Raw genomic sequence first — 20,041 nt, 5'->3', positions numbered from 1 at the left:
AGTAGACTTACATAGAATTGTGCTGCTAGAGTGCTGGATTTTTAGGTTTAATGCATAGGATTAATCCCGACAGTAGATCTGTATTTCAGGCTTCTCCTCCCATTCTATTTGATTCCTCGCTGGCATCAAAATTTATAGGAAAATAATATGTTTAAAATATTTCTTTACTTGCCAAGTACTTAATGGATCTCCTTCCCACAGGGTCTGGTCAAGGCACCTGGCCTAGATGTCTTTCAATGGGGATTAGACAGATTAGTGGATCTGTCCATCCCAGGCTACAAGGATCTAGGAATGTATGTGACCTCTTGGTTTTACAAGTGGCCTCTCTCTGAACGCCAGGCGCAAGGGGTGACCACAGCATATGGGTCTCTTCCGGTCTTGATTGCTCCCTGGATCACCTTGTGGGCCATACAGGAAATTCACAGTGATGGGCCCCTGGCCTGATTTAACAGGATTGAATGGGCCATTGGCCTGATCCAGCAGGGCTCTTCTTGTGAATAATTAAAGTTGGAATAATTGGGAAAAGGGTTCCCCGGAATATGTGGTCAATATGATGATAGTGGGATCAACCATTACCCCTTAACAACTGAAGGGTTAAAGTGGAAAACAACCAGGCACTTCTTCTTCACTAGAGAACCCCATGTTACAAGGGAATGCTCTGTTCCTTGCAGGTGGATGATACATTGCAGCTCCTCCCCGTGACCCTTTCTGGAGGGCGGCTCAGAGCCCATCCACATGGCACCAGAGTCCTGGTCCAAGCTGACTTTGGCCTCATTGTGAGCTATGACTTTGCTTCTCGCGTGACGGTCACCGTCCCAAGCAATTACCAGGATGGGCTGAGTGGCCTGTGTGGGAACTACAATGACCAGAAGGGGGATGAATTTCTGCTCCCAGATGGAAGGGCGGTCACCGATGTCAACACGTTTGGTGCTGCCTGGAAAGTTTTGGTCCCGGGAGCAGACGGATCCTGCTTAGACGGGTGCCCTGGGAACAAGTGCCCGGTCTGCGACGAGAGGCAGAAGGAGGTTTTGAAACAGCGCAAGTACTGTGGGATCCTCAGTGCGGACGACGGCCCCTTGAGTGCCTGTCACGCCGCGGTGGACCCCAAAGTGTATCTCAGCAACTGCATCTATGACTCCTGCTTGGTCGATGGGGACAGAGAAGTCTTGTGCCAGAGCATCCAGAGCTATGTGTCTGCCTGTCAAGATGCAGCGGTCTCTTTCGACTCCTGGAGGACCCCGTCGTTTTGCCGTAAGTATTGGAGGCTGAGCACTGGGATAGATGTAAACTGAGTAGTGAAATGGGGAGCAGCATCTGAGCAGACTCCCTTTTACTTATGGGAATAATTCATGCATATCTTCTCCAGTTGCCAACTCCTACCCAGGTGCCCTCTTCTCCTCTCCCCTTCCGTCTTCAGCAGAATCGGGGATCTTTCCCTCTAATCTCTACGTCTTTCCAATTTAGCACTGACGTGCCCAGCCAACAGTCACTACGAGTTCTGTGCCGACCTCTGCTCCATCTCCTGTGCCAAGATCACCGATCCAGGAAACTGTCCAAGTACTTGTGCCGAGGGCTGCCAGTGTGACGATGGCTTCTTCTTTGATGGCCGTGCCTGTGTGACTGCGGAAAACTGTGGCTGCCTGTGGAATGGCCATTACTTCAAGGTAGCTGACCTTTGAACTTTATTCTCCCACCCTCCATTTTTTGGTCACTAACACTGATCCTTAGATGGATGACATTATTCTTTTATTCATTGAGCATTTTCGCTTTGTGAGAAGGAATCTCATTGCTGAGGACACATGATCTGATGTTTGCCATATTTCTATTGCTTTCTGATCTCCCACCAGCCCCATGAGAAGGTTCTTCTGAACAACTGCCGGGAAAGTTGCACCTGCATCCCAGGCCGGGGGGTTAAATGCGAGGCCCAGAGATGCACCGCTGATGAGGAATGCGTCACCAAGGATGGAGTCATGCGTTGCATCAAGAAGGGTAACTACTAAGATACATGTGCACACACAGGCTGTTCATCTAGCGACATTCCTGGTCAGATGAACATGCAGGATCTCGATGGCCCAAATGTGCACCGCTAAGGCCTTAAGTCCGTTTGTGTGCCCAGGAGCTTTACGTCCCCTTCTATATCACTGCATCTAACGGACACAGACCCGCCCTTCCTCCTCTGGTGGCTCCTCCTAAGGACATTCTTCTCCTCCCCTCTCTTTTCTCTCCTAACAACTACTTACACGTTGGATCCGCTTTCTCCTTTCCTCAGTTATTTCTGGCCCTTATGCAGCAAGCTCCTGTGGGAAAGAATTTCTCATGTCCTTCTTCAATAACTAGGAAAAAGGAGCCCAGTTCCAAACGTGGCAGTCCCCAACTATCCCCAGGCAAACATGAGCAGCTCAGGAACGGGTGATCCTTTTCCCAGTGCCGAAGGTTATTCAGGGAAGGGCTGATTATAGATTTGGAAGCCTGACTGCTGATCTGCCATTCAGCCCTGGATATGGATAAGTGCAGATCCCTATAGGATTGCTGGTCTGGGTTTGTGTGCAATACTTTGTCTCCGTGCCTTCCTCCTTCACTTTCCAACTACTGCACGTATCCTCAGTGACTATGCAAAGTTAGGCCTGGCTTCAGAGAGAGATTGCTGAGTTAGGCTATATTCCAAGGCCTTATTTCCGATTCTGGATATCCTCTGGAACTGTCTCTTCATATTGCTGCTCTCTCCATGACATTGGCTATGTTCCATTGCAGGAATCCCACAGGTCTCCTGTGGCTCAGTCCAGTGCAGGAAGCAGGAAGTCTGTAAGATCCAAAAGGGTCGGCCGGTGTGTGTGCCACAGTCGGAGTCTACCTGCTGGGCCCAGGGATACCCTCATTATCACACCTTTGATGGGAGAAGCTTTGACTTCATGGGCACCTGCACCTACACCATCGCCAAGACTTGCGGTTCGGGGTCAACTCTTCCTTCATTCACCGTGGAGGCCAAGAACGAAATCAGGGGTGGAAACAAGCACGTTGCTTATGTTGGTCTGGTGACAGTCAGAGTCTACAACACCGTCATTTCTGTGGCCAGAAACGAAATGGGATTTGTGAGGGTGAGTCTGAGCGGCAAGGCTGGTACCTAGGGAGGACCACCCCCACCCAGCCCTCTCTACCTTTGCCTCTTGTTCAGGGTCTCAGGGCTAGCTGACTCCCCACGAGTCGTGGATTGAGTCTGACTTCTCTTGCAGGTCAACTACCAGCGGTCTCAGCTGCCCATCTCCCTGCGTGAGGGGAAACTTCAGGTCTACCAGAGTGGAGGTTTGGCTTGGATTGGGACGGACTTTGCGCTGAAAGTTGCCTACGATTGGAGCAGCTATCTGGTGGTGACGGTCCCCAGCATCTTTTCAGGGAGCTTGTGTGGCCTTTGTGGTGACTACAACGGAGATCCAGCCAACGACTTCCGCACCCCCGACGGCAGCTTGGCCCCCAGTCCTGCGGAGTTTGGGCAAAGTTGGAAGGTGCAGGATGGTGACCGGTTCTGTCAGCATGCAGCCCCCCCACCAAAAAGCTGCCCATCAGAAGGAGCCCACAAGTATAAAGCTGAGGCATTCTGTGGTCTAATCAGGAAAGGGGGAAATGGCCCGTTCAGCCTCTGCCATTCTGTGCTGGACCCCAGCATCTTTCTGGACAACTGCGTCAATGACCTCTGCTTGACCGACGGCCTCAGGCAGTCACTGTGCCAAGCGCTGAAGAGCTATGCGGATGCCTGTCGGAGGCGAGGAGTCACAGTCTCGGACTGGAGGACGGCCTCTGGCTGCAGTAAGTATGGCAGGGTACTGAAGAGCGAGGCAGCTTCAGAGTTAAGGCAAGCAGGTTAGACGTCCCACACAGAGATTTGTTCAGAGGTATGTATCCCAAATGGAATAAGACAGAGCCAGGAGCACCCCAACTTCTGCAGTTCTGTATGCAGGAAACCTAGAACGGGGCAGGATTCTAGAGAAAGGAATAGTTCATTGTTCTAGAAGTTTCTAGTTCTCAGGGACGCAAAGATCTGGTGAAGGCTGCAGTCTAATACACCTGCATTTAGGCAAGTAAAGCCCTTTGAACTCAGTAGACCAGCACAGGATGCCCTCTGGAAGTCTCCCCATCACATCCACCTCATGTTGTGGGATGGGTAACACGAAGCAGAACCCAGTGCTCCCTCCTCCAAGTGTCCCATTCTGTTCCCCAGACATCCCTGGTACAACAGAGTGGAGCTAAGTTTCGGCAGGCCCTTCTGCCTTGCACGATTGACTGTGTTCTCTCTTTGGCAGCCCTTCCCTGCCCCGAGAACAGCCAGTACAAGGCCTGTGCAGCTCCGTGCCCTGCCACCTGCAACGACCTAGCCAGACCCAGCAACTGCGACTCGCTGCCGTGCGTGGGGAGCTGCCAGTGCAATGACGGTTTTGTGCTGGATGCTGGGAAATGCATCCCCAAGGCTTCCTGTGGATGCATCTTTGAGGGGAAGCTCTTCTCCCCCGGAGAGCAGTTCTGGGGAGACGGCACCTGCTCAAGACGCTGCATCTGTGACCCCAGAAGCAAACAGGTGACTTGCAAAACCACAGGTTGCAAGAGCGGCGAGCAATGCAGAGTGGAGAAGGGCATCCAGAACTGCTACCCTACCAGCAGCGGCACCTGCTCGATTTCAGGGCAACGTCACTATCTCAGCTTCGACGGTCAGAGGTTTGACTTCCAGGGCACCTGCCTGTATCAGCTCACTGGGCTCTGCGCGAGGAGAGATGGTCTGGAGAACTTCCTGGTTCTTGTTCAAAACGACCGTCGAGGCAGCAAGACCGTGTCCTTCACCAAGGTGGTGGACATCAATATTTATGGCAATTCCATCGTGATCAGTCGAGAACAGCCTGCGAAAGTCATGGTGAGTTCCGCAGATCTTTTTGTTGTTCTTGGATGGGCTTTTTCTATTCTGCGGTTCCTTTGGTTCTTTTATTCATTCTCCTTCTGTGCGATATTGATTACTAGTGAGGTGCCCTCTGTACAGTAAGCAGGTCTAAAATCTGTAGCACGTTCCAGTGTTTCATTTAAAGCACCTGTACAGAACATGCCTGTAGAGGAGAGGACAGAAAACGAAGAATGGTCTGCCGGTAACGATGTCACGAAAGCCGTAAACTTTGATTTTCCCTTTTGCATACCTCCCAGGTCAACGGCTTCCTGATCAATCTGCCGTACAGGATGGGCAACAACAAAGTCTCCATTTACAGGAGAGGGCAAGAGGCCGTGGTGCAGACGGACTTCTTCCTGACCGTCACCTTTGACTGGCAAAGCCGGATCACCGTGAGTGTGCCCAGCACTTACGCCGGGGCCCTTTGTGGTCTCTGCGGGAACTTCAACGGCAACAAAGGAGACGACTTGATCATGAGAGATGGCAACGTGGCTCCAAATCCATCAGCCTTTGGTCAGAGCTGGAAACTGCAGAACATACCAGGCTGCACAGAACTCGGCCCGGGAACCTGCCCGGGCCTAGGAACCATTGAGGCTCAACAACGGACTCTCAGTGGGGAATGTGGGCTCCTCCTTGCCAAAAAGGGCCCTTTCAGAGAGTGTCACAAGAAAGTGGATCCTGAGGGATACTTCCAAGACTGCGTGTCTGATTACTGCTCCTCTCAAGGTCAACCAGCTGTGATCTGCAAAGCCTTGGCCAGCTATGTGCTGGCCTGCCAGGCAGCCGGGGCGACTCTCTATGCTTGGAGGTCTGACTCCTTCTGCAGTAAGTACTCCTGTGCCAAGCAAACGTCAGGGGGGTAAAGAACAGAACCATGGCATTATTATTATTATTATTATTATTATTATTTTTAAGAAGCTTTCAAGTCCTCCCCACATATTTGGCACAATACTTTGTGTCCCAATAAACAAAGCAGAGTTTTCAAAGCAGAGGAAGGGTCTGCTCTCTAAGTGAGGCACTCAGCTGTAGGGTACCAAGAAGCAGAGAAGGACCAGATTCTTCTAGGATGAAGAGGATAGATAGAAGTAAAGGTTCTAGGAAAACATAGCGTCTTAGCAAAAGCAGGCACAGAAGCATGCATTCGATGTCACAGGGACCCACGTGGAAGGTAATCATGGAGGGATTTCAGCATGAAAGTTGGCTTCATACTGTCCAAGTCAAAGTTTTAACTTTCCTAAGCTCGTTATACTGGTTATTTGACATTCACCTTTGTTTCCATCTTGCAGGTCTTCCTTGTGCCCCAAACAGTCACTACGAGCTCTGCGCTTCAGACTGTGCCCAGACCTGTGGAAGCATCTATGTTCCAATCCCTTGCACGGGGAGGTGCCAGGAAAGCTGCGTGTGCGATCAGGACTTTGTGCGGAGCGGCGATCAGTGCGTCCCCATCTCCCGGTGCGGCTGCTACTATCAAGAGAGATACTACTTAGCAGGAGAGACTTTCTATCCCACTTGCCAGGAGCGTTGCAGGTGCCAAGAGGGGGGGACTGTGAATTGTGAAGCCTTCAGCTGCGGTCCCAATGAGGACTGTGGTGTGGAAAACGGCATCCAGAAGTGCTACCCTGTTGGGAGCGCCACCTGTTCTGTGGCTGGTGGCGTTCACTACCTCTCATTTGATCAGGTGCCCTTTGATTTCCACGGCACCTGCACATACACCTTGGCTAAGACCAAAGCAAGCAGCCAGAACCTGACCCCCTTCACCGTTAATGTGGAGAACGGGGCCAGGGAGGACGGGAAGATGTCGGTTTCCAAGATGGTGTCCGTCAGCGTCCATGGCGTCACTCTCACCTTCCTGAAGAACAGGCCAGGGCAAGTGAAGGTGAGTCTAGAACCATAAGAAGGCAACTATCATTAGCTGTTCTTTTTCCACGAAGGTGTTTCCCAGTAGCGTACACTGAGCTCAGGTCAGTCCTTCACAAGCACTGAGACTAGAGCCATTACAAGCCCACAAACCTGGCAAGGGGGAATATTTGTTTTTCTTCTGAGTAGACTTACATAGAATTGTGCTGCTAGAGTGCTGGATTTTTAGGTTTAATGCATAGGATTAATCCCGACAGTAGATCTGTATTTCAGGCTTCTCCTCCCATTCTATTTGATTCCTCGCTGGCATCAAAATTTATAGGAAAATAATATGTTTAAAATATTTCTTTACTTGCCAAGTACTTAATGGATCTCCTTCCCACAGGGTCTGGTCAAGGCACCTGGCCTAGATGTCTTTCAATGGGGATTAGACAGATTAGTGGATCTGTCCATCCCAGGCTACAAGGATCTAGGAATGTATGTGACCTCTTGGTTTTACAAGTGGCCTCTCTCTGAACGCCAGGCGCAAGGGGTGACCACAGCATATGGGTCTCTTCCGGTCTTGATTGCTCCCAGGATCACCTTGTGGGCCATACAGGAAATTCACAGTGATGGGCCCCTGGCCTGATTTAACAGGATTGAATGGGCCATTGGCCTGATCCAGCAGGGCTCTTCTTGTGAATAATTAAAGTTGGAATAATTGGGAAAAGGGTTCCCCGGAATATGTGGTCAATATGATGATAGTGGGATCAACCATTACCCCTTAACAACTGAAGGGTTAAAGTGGAAAACAACCAGGCACTTCTTCTTCACTAGAGAACCCCATGTTACAAGGGAATGCTCTGTTCCTTGCAGGTGGATGATACATTGCAGCTCCTCCCCGTGACCCTTTCTGGAGGGCGGCTCAGAGCCCATCCACATGGCACCAGAGTCCTGGTCCAAGCTGACTTTGGCCTCATTGTGAGCTATGACTTTGCTTCTCGCGTGACGGTCACCGTCCCAAGCAATTACCAGGATGGGCTGAGTGGCCTGTGTGGGAACTACAATGACCAGAAGGGGGATGAATTTCTGCTCCCAGATGGAAGGGCGGTCACCGATGTCAACACGTTTGGTGCTGCCTGGAAAGTTTTGGTCCCGGGAGCAGACGGATCCTGCTTAGACGGGTGCCCTGGGAACAAGTGCCCGGTCTGCGACGAGAGGCAGAAGGAGGTTTTGAAACAGCGCAAGTACTGTGGGATCCTCAGTGCGGACGACGGCCCCTTGAGTGCCTGTCACGCCGCGGTGGACCCCAAAGTGTATCTCAGCAACTGCATCTATGACTCCTGCTTGGTCGATGGGGACAGAGAAGTCTTGTGCCAGAGCATCCAGAGCTATGTGTCTGCCTGTCAAGATGCAGCGGTCTCTTTCGACTCCTGGAGGACCCCGTCGTTTTGCCGTAAGTATTGGAGGCTGAGCACTGGGATAGATGTAAACTGAGTAGTGAAATGGGGAGCAGCATCTGAGCAGACTCCCTTTTACTTATGGGAATAATTCATGCATATCTTCTCCAGTTGCCAACTCCTACCCAGGTGCCCTCTTCTCCTCTCCCCTTCCGTCTTCAGCAGAATCGGGGATCTTTCCCTCTAATCTCTACGTCTTTCCAATTTAGCACTGACGTGCCCAGCCAACAGTCACTACGAGTTCTGTGCCGACCTCTGCTCCATCTCCTGTGCCAAGATCACCGATCCAGGAAACTGTCCAAGTACTTGTGCCGAGGGCTGCCAGTGTGACGATGGCTTCTTCTTTGATGGCCGTGCCTGTGTGACTGCGGAAAACTGTGGCTGCCTGTGGAATGGCCATTACTTCAAGGTAGCTGACCTTTGAACTTTATTCTCCCACCCTCCATTTTTTGGTCACTAACACTGATCCTTAGATGGATGACATTATTCTTTTATTCATTGAGCATTTTCGCTTTGTGAGAAGGAATCTCATTGCTGAGGACACATGATCTGATGTTTGCCATATTTCTATTGCTTTCTGATCTCCCACCAGCCCCATGAGAAGGTTCTTCTGAACAACTGCCGGGAAAGTTGCACCTGCATCCCAGGCTGGGGGGTTAAATGCGAGGCCCAGAGATGCACCGCTGATGAGGAATGCGTCACCAAGGATGGAGTCATGCGTTGCATCAAGAAGGGTAACTACTAAGATACATGTGCACACACAGGCTGTTCATCTAGCGACATTCCTGGTCAGATGAACATGCAGGATCTCGATGGCCCAAATGTGCACCGCTAAGGCCTTAAGTCCGTTTGTGTGCCCAGGAGCTTTACGTCCCCTTCTATATCACTGCATCTAACGGACACAGACCCGCCCTTCCTCCTCTGGTGGCTCCTCCTAAGGACATTCTTCTCCTCCCCTCTCTTTTCTCTCCTAACAACTACTTACACGTTGGATCCGCTTTCTCCTTTCCTCAGTTATTTCTGGCCCTTATGCAGCAAGCTCCTGTGGGAAAGAATTTCTCATGTCCTTCTTCAATAACTAGGAAAAAGGAGCCCAGTTCCAAACGTGGCAGTCCCCAACTATCCCCAGGCAAACATGAGCAGCTCAGGAACGGGTGATCCTTTTCCCAGTGCCGAAGGTTATTCAGGGAAGGGCTGATTATAGATTTGGAAGCCTGACTGCTGATCTGCCATTCAGCCCTGGATATGGATAAGTGCAGATCCCTATAGGATTGCTGGTCTGGGTTTGTGTGCAATACTTTGTCTCCGTGCCTTCCTCCTTCACTTTCCAACTACTGCACGTATCCTCAGTGACTATGCAAAGTTAGGCCTGGCTTCAGAGAGAGATTGCTGAGTTAGGCTATATTCCAAGGCCTTATTTCCGATTCTGGATATCCTCTGGAACTGTCTCTTCATATTGCTGCTCTCTCCATGACATTGGCTATGTTCCATTGCAGGAATCCACAGGTCTCCTGTGGCTCAGTCCAGTGCAGGAAGCAGGAAGTCTGTAAGATCCAAAAGGGTCGGCCGGTGTGTGTGCCACAGTCGGAGTCTACCTGCTGGGCCCAGGGATACCCTCATTATCACACCTTTGATGGGAGAAGCTTTGACTTCATGGGCACCTGCACCTACACCATCGCCAAGACTTGCGGTTCGGGGTCAACTCTTCCTTCATTCACCGTGGAGGCCAAGAACGAAATCAGGGGGTGGAAACAAGCACGTTGCTTATGTTGGTCTGGTGACAGTCAGAGTCTACAACACCGTCATTTCTGTGGCCAGAAACGAAATGGGATTTGTGAGGGTGAGTCTGAGCGGCAAAGGCTGGTACCTAGGGAGGACCACCCCCACCCAGCCCTCTCTACCTTTGCCTCTTGTTCAGGGTCTCAGGGCTAGCTGACTCCCCACGAGTCGTGGATTGAGTCTGACTTCTCTTGCAGGTCAACTACCAGCGGTCTCAGCTGCCCATCTCCCTGCGTGAGGGGAAACTTCAGGTCTACCAGAGTGGAGGTTTGGCTTGGATTGGGACGGACTTTGCGCTGAAAGTTGCCTACGATTGGAGCAGCTATCTGGTGGTGACGGTCCCCAGCATCTTTTCAGGGAGCTTGTGTGGCCTTTGTGGTGACTACAACGGAGATCCAGCCAACGACTTCCGCACCCCCGACGGCAGCTTGGCCCCAGTCCTGCGGAGTTTGGGCAAAGTTGGAAGGTGCAGGATGGTGACCGGTTCTGTCAGCATGCAGCCCCCCCACCAAAAAGCTGCCCATCAGAAGGAGCCCACAAGTATAAAGCTGAGGCATTCTGTGGTCTAATCAGGAAAGGGGGAAATGGCCCGTTCAGCCTCTGCCATTCTGTGCTGGACCCAGCATCTTTCTGGACAACTGCGTCAATGACCTCTGCTTGACCGACGGCCTCAGGCAGTCACTGTGCCAAGCGCTGAAGAGCTATGCGGATGCCTGTCGGAGGCGAGGAGTCACAGTCTCGGACTGGAGGACGGCCTCTGGCTGCAGTAAGTATGGCAGGGTACTGAAGAGCGAGGCAGCTTCAGAGTTAAGGCAAGCAGGTTAGACGTCCCACACAGAGATTTGTTCAGAGGTATGTATCCCAAATGGAATAAGACAGAGCCAGGAGCACCCCAACTTCTGCAGTTCTGTATGCAGGAAACCTAGAACGGGGCAGGATTCTAGAGAAAGGAATAGTTCATTGTTCTAGAAGTTTCTAGTTCTCAGGGACGCAAAGATCTGGTGAAGGCTGCAGTCTAATACACCTGCATTTAGGCAAGTAAAGCCCTTTGAACTCAGTAGACCAGCACAGGATGCCCTCTGGAAGTCTCCCCATCACATCCACCTCATGTTGTGGGATGGGTAACACGAAGCAGAACCCAGTGCTCCCTCCTCCAAGTGTCCCATTCTGTTCCCCAGACATCCCTGGTACAACAGAGTGGAGCTAAGTTTCGGCAGGCCCTTCTGCCTTGCACGATTGACTGTGTTCTCTCTTTGGCAGCCCTTCCCTGCCCCGAGAACAGCCAGTACAAGGCCTGTGCAGCTCCGTGCCCTGCCACCTGCAACGACCTAGCCAGACCCAGCAACTGCGACTCGCTGCCGTGCGTGGGGAGCTGCCAGTGCAATGACGGTTTTGTGCTGGATGCTGGGAAATGCATCCCCAAGGCTTCCTGTGGATGCATCTTTGAGGGGAAGCTCTTCTCCCCCGGAGAGCAGTTCTGGGGAGACGGCACCTGCTCAAGACGCTGCATCTGTGACCCCAGAAGCAAACAGGTGACTTGCAAAACCACAGGTTGCAAGAGCGGCGAGCAATGCAGAGTGGAGAAGGGCATCCAGAACTGCTACCCTACCAGCAGCGGCACCTGCTCGATTTCAGGGCAACGTCACTATCTCAGCTTCGACGGTCAGAGGTTTGACTTCCAGGGCACCTGCCTGTATCAGCTCACTGGGCTCTGCGCGAGGAGAGATGGTCTGGAGAACTTCCTGGTTCTTGTTCAAAACGACCGTCGAGGCAGCAAGACCGTGTCCTTCACCAAGGTGGTGGACATCAATATTTATGGCAATTCCATCGTGATCAGTCGAGAACAGCCTGCGAAAGTCATGGTGAGTTCCGCAGATCTTTTTGTTGTTCTTGGATGGGCTTTTTCTATTCTGCGGTTCCTTTGGTTCTTTTATTCATTCTCCTTCTGTGCGATATTGATTACTAGTGAGGTGCCCTCTGTACAGTAAGCAGGTCTAAAATCTGTAGCACGTTCCAGTGTTTCATTTAAAGCACCTGTACAGAACATGCCTGTAGAGGAGAGGACAGAAAACGAAGAATGGTCTGCCGGTAACGATGTCACGAAAGCCGTAAACTTTGATTTTCCCTTTTGCATACCTCCCAGGTCAACGGCTTCCTGATCAATCTGCCGTACAGGATGGGCAACAACAAAGTCTCCATTTACAGGAGAGGGCAAGAGGCCGTGGTGCAGACGGACTTCTTCCTGACCGTCACCTTTGACTGGCAAAGCCGATCACCGTGAGTGTGCCCAGCACTTACGCCGGGGCCCTTTGTGGTCTCTGCGGGAACTTCAACGGCAACAAAGGAGACGACTTGATCATGAGAGATGGCAACGTGGCTCCAAATCCATCAGCCTTTGGTCAGAGCTGGAAACTGCAGAACATACCAGGCTGCACAGAACTCGGCCCGGGAACCTGCCCGGGCCTAGGAACCATTGAGGCTCAACAACGGACTCTCAGTGGGGAATGTGGGCTCCTCCTTGCCAAAAAGGGCCCTTTCAGAGAGTGTCACAAGAAAGTGGATCCTGAGGGATACTTCCAAGACTGCGTGTCTGATTACTGCTCCTCTCAAGGTCAACCAGCTGTGATCTGCAAAGCCTTGGCCAGCTATGTGCTGGCCTGCCAGGCAGCCGGGGCGACTCTCTATGCTTGGAGGTCTGACTCCTTCTGCAGTAAGTACTCCTGTGCCAAGCAAACGTCAGGGGGGTAAAGAACAGAACCATGGCATTATTATTATTATTATTATTATTATTATTATTATTATTTTTAAGAAGCTTTCAAGTCCTCCCCACATATTTGGCACAATACTTTGTGTCCCAATAAACAAAGCAGAGTTTTCAAAGCAGAGGAAGGGTCTGCTCTCTAAGTGAGGCACTCAGCTGTAGGGTACCAAGAAGCAGAGAAGGACCAGATTCTTCTAGGATGAAGAGGATAGATAGAAGTAAAGGTTCTAGGAAAACATAGCGTCTTAGCAAAAGCAGGCACAGAAGCATGCATTCGATGTCACAGGGACCCACGTGGAAGGTAATCATGGAGGGATTTCAGCATGAAAGTTGGCTTCATACTGTCCAAGTCAAAGTTTTAACTTTCCTAAGCTCGTTATACTGGTTATTTGACGTTCACCTTTGTTTCCATCTTGCAGGTCTTCCTTGTGCCCCAAACAGTCACTACGAGCTCTGCGCTTCAGACTGTGCCCAGACCTGTGGAAGCATCTATGTTCCAATCCCTTGCACGGGGAGGTGCCAGGAAAGCTGCGTGTGCGATCAGGACTTTGTGCGGAGCGGCGATCAGTGCGTCCCCATCTCCGGTGCGGCTGCTACTATCAAGAGAGATACTACTTAGCAGGAGAGACTTTCTATCCCACTTGCCAGGAGCGTTGCAGGTGCCAAGAGGGGGGGACTGTGAATTGTGAAGCCTTCAGCTGCGGTCCCAATGAGGACTGTGGTGTGGAAAACGGCATCCAGAAGTGCTACCCTGTTGGGAGCGGCCACCTGTTCTGTGGCTGGTGGCGTTCACTACCTCTCATTTGATCAGGTGCCCTTTGATTTCCACGGCACCTGCACATACACCTTGGCTAAGACCAAGCAAGCAGCCAGAACCTGACCCCCTTCACCGTTAATGTGGAGAACGGGCCAGGGAGGACGGGAAGATGTCGGTTTCCAAGATGGTGTCCGTCAGCGTCCATGGCGTCACTCTCACCTTCCTGAAGAACAAGCCAGGGCAAGTGAAGGTGAGTCTAGAACCATAAGAAGGCAACTATCATTAGCTGTTCTTTTTCCACGAAGGTGTTTCCCAGTAGCGTACACTGAGCTCAGGTCAGTCCTTCACAAGCACTGAGACTAGAGCCATTACAAGCCCACAAACCTGGCAAGGGGGAATATTTGTTTTTCTTCTGAGTAGACTTACATAGAATTGTGCTGCTAGAGTGCTGGATTTTTAGGTTTAATGCATAGGATTAATCCCGACAGTAGAGATCTGTATTTCAGGCTTCTCCTCCCATTCTATTTGATTCCTCGCTGGCATCAAAATTTATAGGAAAATAATATGTTTAAAATATTTCTTTACTTGCAAGTACTTAATGGATCTCCTTCCCACAGGGTCTGGTCAAGGCACCTGGCCTAGATGTCTTTCAATGGGGATTAGACAGATTAGTGGATCTGTCCATCCAGGCTACAAGGATCTAGGAATGTATGTGACCTCTTGGTTTTACAAGTGGCCTCTCTCTGAACGCCAAGGCGCAAGGGGTGACCACAGCATATGGGTCTCTTCCGGTCTTGATTGCTCGCTGGATCACCTTGTGGGCCATACAGGAAATTCACAGTGATGGGCCCCCTGGCCTGATTTAACAGGATTGAATGGGCCATTGGCCTGATCCAGCAGGGCTCTTCTTGTGAATAATTAAAGTTGGAATAATTGGAAAAGGGTTCCCGGAATATGTGGTCAATATGATGATAGTGGGATCAACCATTACCCCTTAACAACTGAAGGGTTAAAGTGGAAAACAACCAGCACTTCTTCTTCACTAGAGAACCCCATGTTACAAGGGAATGCTCTGTTCCTTGCAGGTGGATGATACATTGCAGCTCCTCCCCGTGACCCTTTCTGGAGGGCGGCTCAGAGCCCATCCACATGGCACCAGAGTCCTGTCCAAGCTGACTTTGGCCTCATTGTGAGCTATGACTTTGCTTCTCGCGTGACGGTCACCGTCCCAAGCAATTACCAGGATGGGCTGAGTGGCCTGCTGTGGGAACTACAATGACCAGAAGGGGGATGAATTTCTGCTCCCAGATGGAAGGGCGGTCACCGATGTCAACACGTTTGGTGCTGCCTGGAAAGTTTTGGTCCCGGGAGCAGACGGATCCTGCTTAGACGGGTGCCCTGGGAACAAGTGCCCGGTCTGCGACGAGAGGCAGAAGGAGGTTTTGAAACCAGCGCAAGTACTGTGGGATCCTCAGTGCGGACGACGGCCCCTTGAGTGCCTGTCACGCCGCGGTGGACCCCAAAGTGTATCTCAGCAACTGCATCTATGACTCCTGCTTGGTCGATGGGGACAGAGAAGTCTTGTGCCAGAGCATCCAGAGCTATGTGTCTGCCTGTCAAGATGCAGCGGTCTCTTTCGACTCCTGGAGGACCCCGTCGTTTTGCCGTAAGTATTGGAGGCTGAGCACTGGGATAGATGTAAACTGAGTAGTGAAATGGGGAGCAGCATCTGAGCAGACTCCCTTTTACTTATGGGAATAATTCATGCATATCTTCTCCAGTTGCCAACTCCTACCCAGGTGCCCTCTTCTCCTCTCCCCTTCCGTCTTCAGCAGAATCGGGGATCTTTCCCTCTAATCTCTACGTCTTTCCAATTTAGCACTGACGTGCCAGCCAACAGTCACTACGAGTTCTGTGCCGACCTCTGCTCCATCTCCTGTGCCAAGATCACCGATCCAGGAAACTGTCCAAGTACTTGTGCCGAGGGCTGCCAGTGTGACGATGGCTTCTTCTTTGATGGCCGTGCCTGTGTGACTGCGGAAAACTGTGGCTGCCTGTGGAATGGCCATTACTTCAAGGTAGCTGACCTTTTGAACTTTATTCTCCCACCCTCCATTTTTTGGTCACTAACACTGATCCTTAGATGGATGACATTATTCTTTTATTCATTGAGCATTTTCGCTTTGTGAGAAGGAATCTCATTGCTGAGGACACATGATCTGATGTTTTGCCATATTTCTATTGCTTTCTGATCTCCCACCAGCCCCATGAGAAGGTTCTTCTGAACAACTGCCGGGAAAGTTGCACCTGCATCCCAGGCCGGGGGGTTAAATGCGAGGCCCAGAGATGCACCGCTGATGAGGAATGCGTCACCAAGGATGGAGTCATGCGTTGCATCAAGAAGGGTAACTACTAAGATACATGTGCACACACAGGCTGTCATCTAGCGACATTCCTGGTCAGATGAACATGCAGGATCTCGATGGCCCAAATGTGCACCGCTAAGGCCTTAAGTCCGTTTGTGTGCCCAGGAGCTTTACGTCCCCTTCTATATCACTGCATCTAACGGACACAGACCCGCCCTTCCTCCTCTGGTGGCTCCTCCTAAGGACATTCTTCTCCTCCCCTCTCTTTTCTCTCCTAACAACTACTTACACGTTGGATCCGCTTTCTCCTTTCCTCAGTTATTTCTGGCCCTTATGCAGCAAGCTCCTGTGGGAAAGAATTTCTCATGTCCTTCTTCAATAACTAGGAAAAAGGAGCCCAGTTCCAAACGTGGCAGTCCCCAACTATCCCCAGGCAAACATGAGCAGCTCAGGAACAGGTGATCCTTTTCCCAGTGCCGAAGGTTATTCAGGGAAGGGCTGATTATAGATTTGGAAGCCTGACTGCTGATCTGCCATTCAGCCCTGGATATGGATAAGTGCAGATCCCTATAGGATTGCTGGTCTGGGTTTGTGTGCAATACTTTGTCTCCGTGCCTTCCTCCTTCACTTTCCAACTACTGCACGTATCCTCAGTGACTATGCAAAGTTAGGCCTGGCTTCAGAGAGAGATTGCTGAGTTAGGCTATATTCCAAGGCCTTATTTCCGATTCTGGATATCCTCTGGAACTGTCTCTTCATATTGCTGCTCTCTCCATGACATTGGCTATGTTCCATTGCAGGAATCCCACTGGTCTCCTGTGGCTCAGTCCAGTGCAGGAAGCAGGAAGTCTGTAAGATCCAAAAGGGTCGGCCGGTGTGTGTGCCACAGTCGGAGTCTACCTGCTGGGCCCAGGGATACCCTCATTATCACACCTTTGATGGGAGAAGCTTTGACTTCATGGGCACCTGCACCTACACCATCGCCAAGACTTGCGGTTCGGGGTCAACTCTTCCTTCATTCACCGTGGAGGCCAAGAACGAAATCAGGGGTGGAAACAAGCACGTTGCTTATGTTGGTCTGGTGACAGTCAGAGTCTACAACACCGTCATTTCTGTGGCCAGAAACGAAATGGGGATTTGTGAGGGTGAGTCTGAGCGGCAAGGCTGGTACCTAGGGAGGACCACCCCCACCCAGCCCTCTCTACCTTTGCCTCTTGTTCAGGGTCTCAGGGCTAGCTGACTCCCCACGAGTCGTGGATTGAGTCTGACTTCTCTTGCAGGTCAACTACCAGCGGTCTCAGCTGCCCATCTCCCTGCGTGAGGGGGAAACTTCAGGTCTACCAGAGTGGAGGTTTGCTTGGATTGGGACGGACTTTGCGCTGAAAGTTGCCTACGATTGGAGCAGCTATCTGGTGGTGACGGTCCCCAGCATCTTTTCAGGGAGCTTGTGTGGCCTTTGTGGTGACTACAACGGAGATCCAGCCAACGACTTCCGCACCCCCGACGGCAGCTTGGCCCCCAGTCCTGCGGAGTTTGGGCAAAGTTGGAAGGTGCAGGATGGTGACCGGTTCTGTCCAGCATGCAGCCCCCCACCAAAAAGCTGCCATCAGAAGGAGCCCACAAGTATAAAGCTGAGGCATTCTGTGGTCTAATCAGGAAAGGGGGAAATGGCCCGTTTCAGCCTCTGCCATTCTGTGCTGGACCCCAGCATCTTTCTGGACAACTGCGTCAATGACCTCTGCTTGACCGACGGCCTCAGGCAGTCACTGTGCCAAGCGCTGAAGAGCTATGCGGATGCCTGTCGGAGGCGAGGAGTCACAGTCTCGGACTGGAGGACGGCCTCTGGCTGCAGTAAGTATGGCAGGGTACTGAAGAGCGAGGCAGCTTCAGAGTTAAGGCAAGCAGGTTAGACGTCCCACACAGAGATTTGTTCAGAGGTATGTATCCCAAATGGAATAAGACAGAGCCAGGAGCACCCCAACTTCTGCAGTTCTGTATGCAGGAAACCTAGAACGGGGCAGGATTCTAGAGAAAGGAATAGTTCATTGTTCTAGAAGTTTCTAGTTCTCAGGGACGCAAAGATCTGGTGAAGGCTGCAGTCTAATACACCTGCATTTAGGCAAGTAAAGCCCTTTGAACTCAGTAGACCAGCACAGGATGCCCTCTGGAAGTCTCCCCATCACATCCACCTCATGTTGTGGGATGGGTAACACGAAGCAGAACCCAGTGCTCCCTCCTCCAAGTGTCCCATTCTGTTCCCCAGACATCCCTGGTACAACAGAGTGGAGCTAAGTTTCGGCAGGCCCTTCTGCCTTGCACGATTGACTGTGTTCTCTCTTTGGCAGCCCTTCCCTGCCCCGAGAACAGCCAGTACAAGGCCTGTGCAGCTCCGTGCCCTGCCACCTGCAACGACCTAGCCAGACCCAGCAACTGCGACTCGCTGCCGTGCGTGGGGAGCTGCCAGTGCAATGACAGTTTTGTGCTGGATGCTGGGAAATGCATCCCCAAGGCTTCCTGTGGATGCATCTTTGAGGGGAAGCTCTTCTCCCCCGGAGAGCAGTTCTGGGGAGACGGCACCTGCTCAAGACGCTGCATCTGTGACCCCAGAAGCAAACAGGTGACTTGCAAAACCACAGGTTGCAAGAGCGGCGAGCAATGCAGAGTGGAGAAGGGCATCCAGAACTGCTACCCTACCAGCAGCGGCACCTGCTCGATTTCAGGGCAACGTCACTATCTCAGCTTCGACGGTCAGAGGTTTGACTTCCAGGGGCACCTGCCTGTATCAGCTCACTGGGCTCTGCGCGAGGAGAGATGGTCTGGAGAACTTCCTGGTTCTTGTTCAAAACGACCGTCGAGGCAGCAAGACCGTGTCCTTCACCAAGGTGGTGGACATCAATATTTATGGCAATTCCATCGTGATCAGTCGAGAACAGCCTGCGAAAGTCATGGTGAGTTCCGCAGATCTTTTTGTTGTTCTTGGATGGGCTTTTTCTATTCTGCGGTTCCTTTGGTTCTTTTATTCATTCTCCTTCTGTGCGATATTGATTACTAGTGAGGTGCCCTCTGTACAGTAAGCAGGTCTAAAATCTGTAGCACGTTCCAGTGTTTCATTTAAAGCACCTGTACAGAACATGCCTGTAGAGGATGAGGACAGAAAACGAAGAATGGTCTGCCGGTAACGATGTCACGAAAGCCGTAAACTTTGATTTTCCCTTTTGCATACCTCCCAGGTCAACGGCTTCCTGATCAATCTGCCGTACAGGATGGGCAACAACAAAGTCTCCATTTACAGAGAGGGGCAAGAGGCCGTGGTGCAGACGGACTTCTTCCTGACCGTCACCTTTGACTGGCAAAGCCGGATCACCGTGAGTGTGCCCAGCACTTACGCCGGGGCCCTTTGTGGTCTCTGCGGGAACTTCAACGGCAACAAAGGAGACGACTTGATCATGAGAGATGGCAACGTGGCTCCAAATCCATCAGCCTTTGGTCAGAGCTGGAAACTGCAGAACATACCAGGCTGCACAGAACTCGGCCCGGGAACCTGCCCGGGCCTAGGAACCATTGAGGCTCAACAACGGACTCTCAGTGGGGGAATGTGGGCTCCTCCTTGCCAAAAGGGCCCTTTCAGAGAGTGTCACAAGAAAGTGGATCCTGAGGATACTTCCAAGACTGCGTGTCTGATTACTGCTCCTCTCAAGGTCAACCAGCTGTGATCTGCAAAGCCTTGGCCAGCTATGTGCTGGCCTGCCAGGCAGCCGGGGCGACTCTCTATGCTTGGAGGTCTGACTCCTTCTGCAGTAAGTACTCCTGTGCCAAGCAAACGTCAGGGGGGTAAAGAACAGAACCATGGCATTATTATTATTATTATTATTATTATTTTTAAGAAGCTTTCAAGTCCTCCCCACATATTTGGCACAATACTTTGTGTCCCAATAAACAAAGCAGAGTTTTCAAAGCAGAGGAAGGGTCTGCTCTCTAAGTGAGGCACTCAGCTGTAGGGTACCAAGAAGCAGAGAAGGACCAGATTCTTCTAGGATGAAGAGGATAGATAGAAGTAAAGGTTCTAGGAAAACATAGCGTCTTAGCAAAAGCAGGCACAGAAGCATGCATTCGATGTCACAGGGACCCACGTGGAAGGTAATCATGGAGGGATTTCAGCAA

The 20,041-nt window shown here is 51.4% G+C and overlaps 1 protein-coding gene and 1 pseudogene across 1 annotated transcript in view; both read left to right on the top strand.

Moving 5' to 3' along the window:
• LOC136661530 (IgGFc-binding protein-like) overlaps positions 1–12,277 on the top strand; it is a 30,869-nt pseudogene extending 18,592 nt beyond the window's left edge.
• Positions 12,278–12,354: 77 nt separating this feature from the next.
• The window catches only part of LOC136661529 (IgGFc-binding protein-like), a 28,634-nt gene continuing 20,947 nt past the window's right edge, over positions 12,355–20,041 (top strand). Inside the window, exons 1-13 of the mRNA XM_066638815.1 lie at positions 12,355–12,706; positions 13,177–13,341; positions 13,661–13,764; positions 14,600–14,703; positions 15,394–15,592; positions 15,778–15,919; positions 16,681–16,952; positions 17,161–17,440; positions 17,537–17,731; positions 18,226–18,497; positions 18,601–18,828; positions 19,111–19,366; positions 19,579–19,677. Coding sequence (XP_066494912.1) covers positions 12,355–12,706; positions 13,177–13,341; positions 13,661–13,764; positions 14,600–14,703; positions 15,394–15,592; positions 15,778–15,919; positions 16,681–16,952; positions 17,161–17,440; positions 17,537–17,731; positions 18,226–18,497; positions 18,601–18,828; positions 19,111–19,366; positions 19,579–19,677 — 2,668 coding nt within the window. The remainder of the gene's footprint in view (positions 12,707–13,176; positions 13,342–13,660; positions 13,765–14,599; positions 14,704–15,393; positions 15,593–15,777; positions 15,920–16,680; positions 16,953–17,160; positions 17,441–17,536; positions 17,732–18,225; positions 18,498–18,600; positions 18,829–19,110; positions 19,367–19,578; positions 19,678–20,041) is intronic.

The sequence above is a fragment of the Tiliqua scincoides genome, chromosome 10, assembly GCF_035046505.1.
Source record: "Tiliqua scincoides isolate rTilSci1 chromosome 10, rTilSci1.hap2, whole genome shotgun sequence".
Taxonomy (NCBI): Eukaryota; Metazoa; Chordata; class Lepidosauria; order Squamata; family Scincidae; genus Tiliqua; species Tiliqua scincoides.
Note: the sequence above shows the minus strand (reverse complement) of the source record. Positions and strands in the feature narration are given on the sequence as shown.